The sequence below is a fragment of the Pygoscelis adeliae genome, unplaced genomic scaffold (assembly GCF_000699105.1).
Source record: "Pygoscelis adeliae isolate BGI_AS28 unplaced genomic scaffold, ASM69910v1 Scaffold271, whole genome shotgun sequence".
In the NCBI taxonomy this organism is placed as follows: Eukaryota; Metazoa; Chordata; class Aves; order Sphenisciformes; family Spheniscidae; genus Pygoscelis; species Pygoscelis adeliae.
In genome coordinates this window covers 146,688-156,349 of record NW_008824040.1, presented here as the reverse complement: position 1 = coordinate 156,349, position 9,662 = coordinate 146,688, and the positions used below count along the sequence as shown (strand labels likewise).

The window sequence follows — 9,662 nt, the reverse complement described above, 5'->3', positions numbered from 1 at the left end:
CAGGCTGAGCCGGGATTGGGTCGGGGTCGGGCTGGGACAGGCGGGGGTCGGGACAGAACGCGATGGGGACAGGACGGATCCAGGTCGGGGTCAGTCCAGGCTGGGACGGGTCGGGGTCGGTGTGGGTTTGAGTGGGCTGCAATTGGGGCTGGGGTCGGCCTGGGTTAGGACGGGCTGGGGTTGGGGTTCATGCAGGCTGGGCCGGGCCCAGGTATGGCTGGGTTGGGATGGGGTTAGAGTTGGGCAGGGGCTGGGACTGCTGGCGTGGGCAGAGGCTGGCTGGTGGCAGCTGTGTTTGGAGTGTGCCTGGGTGGGCAGGCAGGGGCAAGGGGCAGGGGCTGACTGAGGACAGGCAGGCGCCCTCAGGGCTGCCCTGGGGCTCCTGTGCCGCTGGCTGGTGTGAGGTCAGTGCTGCTGGGATGGGACAGGGCAGGCTGGGGCCCACAACTGGGGCGAGCCCTGGGGTCCGTGGGGCAGGATGGGGCTGGGGCTGCGCTGGAAGGGGTTGGGGGGGCTGCAGGGAAGAGAGGGGCCCTCGCAGCTGGTCTTGGGGAAAGGTCTTGGGTCAGGGCTGATGGGGAACGAAGGGGACGGCACAGGGCAGCCTGGGTCTCCACATCACGGAGACCATCTCCACATCATGGAGACCATCTCCACATCAAGCCATGGCCTGAGTGGTGAGGAAAGGGGCCACAGGGGGCTCAGCAGGACTGACACAGCCACTTGGCAATGGGGGAGTAAAGGGCCCCTCGTTTCAGGCAGGGCAGGGGCTGGGGGAGGCCTGGCAGCCTGGCCAGGACCAGGGCAGGAGCTGGTGCGATGACAGACAGGAGTGCGGCAGCCCTGGGCTGAGCAGGAGTAATGGCTGGGGGGGGGCCGGGGGGGGGGACAGCGTGATGCAAGGCCCACAGGGCTGAGATGGGGATGAGGTGTCGCTGGGGTGCCCCTTCCCTGGTCCCATCCCAGATGGGTGGGTGGAAAATCCAGTCTGGGGGCAGCACCATCAGCCCTGGGGCTCTGGGGCTGGCAGGACCTGCAGGACATCGGGTCAGGGCGTGGTGCTGGCTCCTTGCAGCTCGCAGGCAGAACTGCTCCGTCCTCTGCAGCTGGTGAGCCAGGAGCGGGACCGGCGCTGCCCTGGAAGTTCCAGAGCCCATTTGGTGCCTGTGGGGCCCCTTTGAGGGTTCAGGCCATGAGGCCGGTCTTCTGCATCCCTCGCCTCATGTAGCTGCCTGGAGCATGCAACACAGGCAGAGCGGCTGTCCTGGGGGTCCAGCTGCCAGGTGCAGGGAGCATGTCGGGGCCCGTCCTGCCTGCGCAGAGTGGGCGGGAGTCCCACTGCAGCTGGGCAAGTGCCAGGCCCTGTGGGGCATCAGGTTTAAGCCCTCAGGGGTGTTTGTCAGGGACATTGTGCTCGGTCTGTCCCTGCACCTGCACTGTGGGACTTGCTGAGGGCAGCCCCCCTTCCCTGCTTGATGCCACAGACCCCCAGGCAGGAAGGTACCTGCCAGACATGTCCCCGTACTGCTGGGAAGCTTGGGGCAGCGCAGCCCTGGGTCTCAGTGAACCTGCTGCTGTCAAGGGGTTAAAAATGGAACGAGGATGCATGGTCTTTGCCTGGCTTTGGGCTGGGGTGTCTGTTTATTAGAGTGGAGAGAGGGGGAGCTTGTGGATCTTTGGGGCCCCAGTTTCTTGAGCGTGATGCTGTGCCAAGTTCAGCCAAGCCTGGGTCAGAGGTGGGGATCGGGAGGGTCTGTGGAGCTATTGGGATCCCTGCAGGGTGGTGCTGGACCTCCTCCAGCTCTGCTCCCTGAACCCCTCCTGGGAGATGCAGGCACCCGGGTCTGGCTGGGCCTGCAGATAAGCCCGTGGGTGCCAGATCTGCTTCCTGCGAGCTGCTGCAAGCACCCATGACGCTGGAATCAGTCGTGAACTTCCCCTTCAGCTGCGAGTCCAGCTCTGTCCCCAGCCTTTGGCAGTCCCTGCGGTTTTCCGCAGGGCTGATGAGGAGGGGGACTCGAGGCTCCCATCCTCGCTCCCCCAGGGGGATGCCCCAGCTGAGGGGCTGCCAGGAGCAGAGGGGCTGTGGGAGGTGACGTCCAGGTCCCAGGGCTGCGTGTGGGAAAGAGGGGCAGAGAGCCCCTCTCCACAGCATGGCCCCATGTCCTTACACACCCCTCCCCACAGCAAGAGCCACAATGGACGACATCTTCACGCAGTGCCGAGAGGGCAACGCAGTGGCCGTGCGCCTCTGGCTGGACAACACTGAGAACGACCTCAACCAGGGGTGAGCAGGAGGGACCTGGCCTGGGCTGGACCCACCGGGGTGCTGTCCCTGGCTCAGCTGCAACACGGGCCGAGCGCGCTGGACCAGGGCCGAGGGCGCTGGACCAGGGCCGGGGTTTGTTTCCGCTCTGCTCCGTGTCCTGGGGAGGGGGTGGGATTCAGCTCCTCCCCGCCGGGAGGAAGTTACCGCATCGCTGAGGCATGAGGGCTGCACATCCTCCAGCCGCTTCCTCGGCCGCCTGTGCTCCCAGCCATGGGACAGGATGCATCTCGGCCACGGGTTGGGCTGGGGGTGCTGAGGAGAATCTCCCCATCCCCAGGGTGGCTGGTGTGTCTGGGTGACCACTTCCCCTGTCCCCTCTCCTGGGAGCACTGCAGCTGATGTGTGGAAGCACATCTGGGGTCTAACAGGAGGGCTGGGAACTACCCCAGGGCCAGGAGCTGCATGGGGCTGACCTGCACCCTGCCCCTGTGTGCCCTGCCCCAGATATCTCCTCCTCCCAGCACATCCCCTGCTCCAGGAGCTCCCGCGGGATTGCGCAGTCTGACATGCTGCTCACCTGCCTTTCAGGAGCAGCGTTTAGGCCAGGTGCAAGGTTTAGAGCAGATGTCTCCGTTGCCTGTGGGCAGGCACAGCCTTCTGCCCGCACACCAAAGATCCCTTGTCAGGCCATGGTGGCGTCTTTGCTGAACTCATTCTGGGCAAGGGGCCTTCCTTTGGCCTTTGGCCATGTCTTTCAGTCCCTCCCAGGGGTCCCAGTGACACAGAGCTTTCCCAATCCCACAGGTCGTGCCTGAGGGACTGGGGGCCGGCTGGCACTCACTGGGGCATTTTGGTCCCAGGTGCCTGTGCTGGGGTACCCTCTGCCTGCGAGGCTGGCTGTCCTGTCTGCCTGCCTGCTGGGGTGGTGCAGGAGGGGTGGGGGGCAGATGGGGTCTGCTGTGCCGGGGAGCTGGAGGGAAGCCGGGGATGCAGTGGCCCCCGCCTGCCAGGCCCCAATCTCCTTTTAAGGCCTGGCTGGTCTCCTCCTCCCTTACTTGGCCAGGCACCACCAGAGCCGAGGGGGGACAGGGGAGGGGATCTGGCTCTTGCCAGCATCTCAGTGATTCAGCCCTGGAGAAGATGGGATTTGGCCGGGGCCTCTGGGGCCCTCATGGGGATGGGAGAGAGCAGGAGAGCCGCTCAGCCTGTCCCCTTTGCCTCTACGGCCCATGTGCGGGCGCGCACGGCGATGCCTGCCTGGCTGTGGTGCTGTTGGCAGAATCCTGGCCATGCTCGGCCCTTCTCTCCCTGCCTGGGCCAGGGGAGGACACAGCTGGCAGGCTGCAGCTGCTCAGCAGAGCTGTCCCTGCTGTCTCCGCAGGGATGACCATGGCTTCAGCCCCTTGCACTGGGCCTGCCGTGAGGGCCGCTCCAACGTGGTCGACATGCTCATCATGCGGGGAGCACGCATCAACGTCATGAACCGTGGTGACGACACCCCGCTGCACCTGGCTGCCAGCCATGGCCACCGTGACATCGTGCAGAAGGTACCTTCCTCCTGTGGCCAGCACCCTGCCCTCTCCCCACCGCTTTCCAGGCACCAACCTCGTGCCTTGCACAGCCCCGTGGCAAACTGAGCTGGGATCTGTGCAGCCCTCCGCCCTGCCTACCCAGGACTCGCTCCCCAATCATCTACTGGCTTCCTTGCCGTGAGCTTACTGCATCCCCACCTTGGTGTCTCTGAGCACCTCCATCCTCCCCACAAAAGCCCTGCATCCAGCCTCAGCCCCCTCCCAACAGCAGACCTTGCCAGCACCAAGGCAGCAAATGTGCTGCTGTTGGTGCTCCTGCCCTATCCCAGGGCAAAGTGCTGGGAAGGGAACCTGCTCTAGATTTACGGGGACTGTGCTCCTGCCCCCAGCTGATCCAGTTCAAAGCAGACATCAATGCCGTGAACGAGCATGGGAACACGCCTCTGCACTATGCCTGCTTCTGGGGACATGACCAGGTGGCAGAGGTGAGTGGAAGCACTTGGACACAGGCAGGAGCCCAGAATGAGGGAGGTGGCTGAGGGGGGCATGGGGAGGGAGAGGAGGGACAAGGCAGGAGGCTGTATGTGTATAAAGAGGCTGAGAAGAGGACAGCAAACTGTGCAGATGCTTGCTTTCTCCTCCCTCAGGACCTGGTGGGCAACGGGGCCTTGGTCAGCATTGCTAACAAATATGGTGAGACACCCATTGACAAAGCCAAGACACCGTTGCGAGAGGTCTTGAAAGGTAGGAGGTTCTCGTCCTGACCCCACAACCTGCCTCTGGCTCCTGCTGCAGCCCCTGTGCTCAGCATCAGCAAGCTCTCTGCTTGTGCTGCCAAACTCCTTGTCCCTCCAGAGCGTGCTGAGAAGCTGGGCCAGAGCCTCACCAAGATCCCCTACAAGGATACCTTCTGGAAGGGCACGACCCGTACGCGTCCCAGTAAGGACAGAGCCTTCCCTAATGGGGATGCTGTGGCAGGGGAGAGTACAGCTCTCCAGCATGGCAGGGCAGGCTTCTGGGGAGGGGGCGGCAGTCTGCACTGCAAATGGCTCGTTTTGGAGATGGAAGTCCCCTCACTGAAGGTGGCTCCTCACAGGAGTGAGGTGTCCCACTGGTACTGCCTCCCTCTGCAGTCCCAGGTGGATGTCGGGAGGAAGGTTTGTGCAGCCACAGGCTGCATCTCCTCCTTTTCTTACAGGAAATGGAACTCTCAACAAACTTGCTGGAATAGACTTCAAACAGCTGAGCTTGAGCCAAAAACTCAATGAGAACCAGTCAGGAGAGGTACGTAGGCCTGTTGCCCCCTGGGACAGGGTAGCTGCAACCATGCAGACCGCTGCGCTCTTCCCAGCCCCTGGGTGGCTGCAGACTGCAGAACTGGCACACAACTGCTTGCTGGATTTCCACATCCAGGTGTGGGGCCAGCCCACGCAGAGAGAAGGCACCTGCCCGGGACTGAAAGGCCAGGGTTCACTCACACTTTGTCGTAGTCACTCCATGTTGCTGTGGACCTGTCGGTCCTGTGGGCTCCGTGGGCCCCACAGCCCTGTGCCAGGGGCTGGGAGGTGCTTGGGGACCGTGTGTCCTCTCACAGCAACTGTCTCCACCTGTCTCCCTGCAGTTGTGGAAAGGGCGCTGGCAAGGCAATGACATTGTCATAAAAATGCTGAAAATCCGGGACTGGACAACTCGAAAGAGTCGAGACTTCAATGAGGAATACCCAAAGCTGCGGTGAGTGCCAACATCCTTCCCCAAGGCAGCCGTGGCTCTCGAGGGCAGGTGTTACCTCCAGAGGAGTATGAGATAGGCAGGAGCCAACCAGGTCTGCAGGGTTGGGTGGTAGTGCTCCAGAGTGGTACCCAGAGGACACGAGGAGGCCCTGGGAGGATGGCACACTGACAGCAATGCGAAGGGCAGGGAGGTGATGAGGGGGTGTGGAAAGCACCCACTGTTCTCAGGCCTGTCACTTCTCTTGCAGGATCTTTTCTCACCCCAACGTGCTACCGGTGCTGGGTGCCTGCCAGTCCCCCCCAGCACCCCATCCCATTGTCATCAGCCACTGGATGCCCTATGGTTCCCTCTACAACGTGTTACATGAGGGGACAAGTGAGTGCTGATAGGGGTGACAGACCTGGGGGTAGAGGCTAGTCTCCCCATCCTCCCTCAAGAAGTTGCTTCTCCATGTGTTTGGGGGGTGGCAGGGGGCCTCTCCAGATGCAACACCAGGGTGGGCCCAGGGTGAGCTCAGTCTCCAGTCTGCATGCCTTCCCCACACCCTGTGTGCAGTGTGTCTGCCACCATCACCTCTGTCCCACGCACACTGCAAGTGACACGGCACACCTCCCCCCCCCTTACCCTCATGCCACCTCCCTCCCTCCCTGCAGACTTTGTGGTGGACCAGATGCAGGCAGTGAAATTCGCCTTTGACATTGCACGGGGCATGGCCTTCCTGCACACATTGGAGCCCCTCATTCCACGCCATCACCTCAACAGCCGCAGCATCATGGTGAGTGTCGGTGTTGCATAGCCCAGCCTTTCCTCCCGCAGACTGGGGCAGGGCAGGCTCCCCTCTGACCACCCCTCTCTCCTCAGATCGACGAGGACATGACAGCACGGATCAGCATGGCTGATGTGAAGTTCTCCTTCCAGTGCCCAGGGAGGATGTACGCACCAGCCTGGGTGGCACCAGAAGGTGAGTGCCCTGTAGCCAGGCCTCTCCTGCTGCTTGGCCCCTTCCTCGCCCTCAGCCCCACTCAGCCCCCCGTGCTGGATTCCCTACAGCCTTGCAGAAGAAACCAGAGGAAATTAACAGGCGCTCGGCTGACATGTGGAGCTTCGCGGTGCTGCTGTGGGAGCTGGTGACCCGTGAGGTGCCGTTTGCAGACTTGTCCAACATGGAGATAGGCATGAAGGTGAGGAGAGGGCTGGGCAAAATGCACCAGTCCAGACTAGATCAGCCAGGGCATAACAGGGCCTAAGCAGCCAGCAGGGAGGGGAAGCAAGGCCCACCGAAGGAGAGCCCACTGACACTCCTCCCAGAGGTATGGGCCGTGCCTGTCAAATGCAGGGCTGGGTCCAGATTTCTGATCCTGCCCTGCTCTCCCATGCTACCAGGTGGCACTGGAGGGGCTACGTCCAACCATCCCACCTGGCATATCCCCACACATCTGCAAGCTGATGAAGATCTGCATGAACGAGGACCCAGCCAAGCGCCCCAAGTTTGACATGATCGTGCCCATCCTGGAGAAGATGCAGGAGAAGTAGAGAGGGGGGTGCCTCCCAGCCAGCTGATGCTGCCACGCTTCCCTCCCCGCCACCCCCAAGTGCCTTCTTTAACCCCAGAGCCAAGGGGGAGCAGGGAATGCCCCCTCATTCTGAGCCAGCCATGGACACACGGTACAGACAACGCTGCCTTCTCTGGAGCTGCTCTGCAGGCTTCAGACACTGTAGCACCACATCTATGGCAGCACCTCCATCCTCCCTGGCAGCTACGGGCAGAGACTGAGCAGGCCTGGCCCACGACACAGAGCATGGCTAGGCTCTGCTACCTGTGAGGCTGGGACTGGGCTGTGGAGCCACCCTGTCCTCCTCGTCCCCATGCCCAGAGCAGCTCACCCACTTAACAGTTTCACGTTAGGCAATGCCCAGTCCTGGTGCTCTTCCCTACTAAGGACAGTGGGGTGAAGCTTGCCTGTTGCGCCCAGCACCACCCCAGCTTCGCGCTTCACTCTCTATCGTGTCCATCCAGGCCGTGTGGAAAAGCCGCCAGCATCTGAAATAAACATTTGTTATGAAAACTGGCTGCTGGTGGAGGGGTGTGTGCGTGCACAGGGCATTGTCCACAGAAAGGGGGAAAGACTGACATGGGGGCTGCCCAACAGTCTGCCGAGTCCTAGGCTCTGGATCTGCGCCTGGACCAACCCTCCTCCAGTGACTGGAACAAGGAAGGCAGGTGGGCTAACAGCACCCCCCTCTTTTGAGAGAAGGGCCCATGCTGTCTGCAGTGCTGTCTGTGCAGGCCCCTGAGCATTCCTCTTGAAAGACAACAGGTATGCTTGGGAGGAAGAAATGAAGAAGAGGGTTGGGCAGTCCTATTCCCACTACGCCCACTTTCCTTCAGCTTCCTGGGGTAGGGCTAAGCCCTCCTGGGAACGGCAGAAGGCGCAGCTATAGTCCACCAGTTGCAAGCCCTACAACCAACCCTTCTTTGCACTGGCCTTTCAAAGGCATGGGACCAACTTCTGTTGGTGTAGCAAGAACAGAGGCCCTAGCAGGCCAGCTTGTGTGCTGTTTTACTTGTAGACAGGCATTAGCACATGGGCAGGAAACAAGATGCCTTTCCACAAAAAAACCTACCCAGCTGTTTAATGGCACAGAAGCGACCCTAAAAAAGTTCCCAGTGACAATCCCTCAGACTTTATGTGAAGTAATGTGGCTTTTTCACATTGATGCCATATTCTGCAAGTGCTGGTGTCAGGTCTTCCATGGTCAGCGTGTACTTCTTATCCTGAAGGGACAAGGAGTAGCGTCAGTCACAGCAAGGACAATCTAAGCTGCCAGGCATTCCTCAAAACCTTGTGGGTTTAGGATTTTTCCCCTACAAGCTGTAGTGACCTGCATGCGCACAATTCCCAGAAGCAGCTGCAGAGCAGTGTTTGGGGCATTAACCAGCTCTTAAGTACTGCACGTTTTGTTTGCTCTGTGCCCTCAGCTGCTCAACAGACAGAAAGACACTGAGCAAGCAAGACTTACTTACTCAACGCTACAAAGATAAATTACATCGCCCTCATGAGGCCCCCGAACCACAAACAGATGATGACTGGGAGAATTCCCGGAAACTACAGCTACACGCTTGCTCCCAGTTTGTGTTTTTCCCCCAAGCATCTGAATTTTGGTTGCTGTCAGAGGGAGGACGCAGGGCCAGATGGCCCTCGGTCTGATGAGGTGCAGCTACTCACACATTCCTGTGAAGCCATCAAAACATATTCCTCAAATTCCACTGCCCACCTCATTTTCCCACCAGCATCCTTTTTCCGCCAGCAGAGCCCTAGCTTATTAATAAGGGTTCTGACCTTCAGGAGCACAACAGGTTTAAGACTTCCTACAACCCACATCCCCTCATTCAATGGCAGCAAGTTTAGCTTGCTACAGCCCCAGGAGAGGACGTTTCCCCTCATCCAAGCAGCCATTCTGTCCTTCTCTCACCTTGCTCTTATTGCGGGAGCTACCTGAAGCTGTTCCCTTCATCTTGCAGTGCTGCAGCGCATCATTGGCAATATCAGAAATAAACTTCTGTGCGGCCAAAGAGATCAAACGAATGCTACCCAGCAGAGAAAGAGAAGGGATAATTTCAGACAGACAGCACAGAGCACCACTGGGATCAAGGAATTTCTGTTGGGGCCCCCAGCTATCAGACCCCATATGGGGTCCTTGAGGCCACACTCTACCACACCTGCTGCCACTTACATGCGTGGATCAGAGGCCTCGAATCCTGCTCTGTTGAGGTAATAGCCCGTGACGGCATCTGGGATCTGTACAAGAGAAAACTTGGAGGAAGTCTGCTTCCCTGTGGCAGCCCGTGACCTGCGTGCAGCCTGCCCCCAGCACATCCCATGTACCGTAGGCGTGTAATCCTCCAGCTGCATGAGGAAGTCCACCAGCGGTGTTGTGGAGACCACCGGCTTCACGTCCCCGTTGGCCGCACTGGGTGGCACGTAGACCCCATTGGACATAGCCCCCTCAGGGGGAGCTGCAGCCACTGCTGCAGAGACGGGCACTGCGGGCACAGGGCACTCAGCGGGCAGCTCTCCCCAGGTGCAGCCCCGGCCCCCCACCTGCCGGGACGCCGATCCCCCACGGGC

General features: G+C 60.5%; 2 protein-coding genes across 2 annotated transcripts in view; one reads left to right on the top strand and one right to left on the bottom strand.

Moving 5' to 3' along the window:
- The first annotated feature begins 2,192 nt into the window (after positions 1-2,192).
- Positions 2,193-7,593, top strand: ILK (integrin-linked kinase). Its single transcript, XM_009333475.1, has 12 exons — positions 2,193-2,287; positions 3,651-3,816; positions 4,191-4,286; positions 4,449-4,545; positions 4,657-4,740; positions 5,000-5,085; positions 5,423-5,532; positions 5,780-5,907; positions 6,186-6,307; positions 6,394-6,493; positions 6,583-6,713; positions 6,916-7,593. Exons 1-12 carry the CDS (start codon positions 2,199-2,201, stop codon positions 7,063-7,065), a joined length of 1,359 nt encoding a protein of 452 aa, XP_009331750.1. The 5' UTR covers positions 2,193-2,198; the 3' UTR covers positions 7,066-7,593.
- A 1,674-nt stretch (positions 7,594-9,267) lies between these two features.
- Positions 9,268-9,662, bottom strand: part of TPP1 (tripeptidyl peptidase I) — a gene marked incomplete at its 5' end in the record, with an annotated part of 7,236 nt that continues 6,841 nt past the window's right edge. Inside the window, 2 exons of the mRNA XM_009333480.1 lie at positions 9,268-9,332; positions 9,420-9,577. Coding sequence (XP_009331755.1) covers positions 9,485-9,577 — 93 coding nt within the window. The remainder of the gene's footprint in view (positions 9,333-9,419; positions 9,578-9,662) is intronic.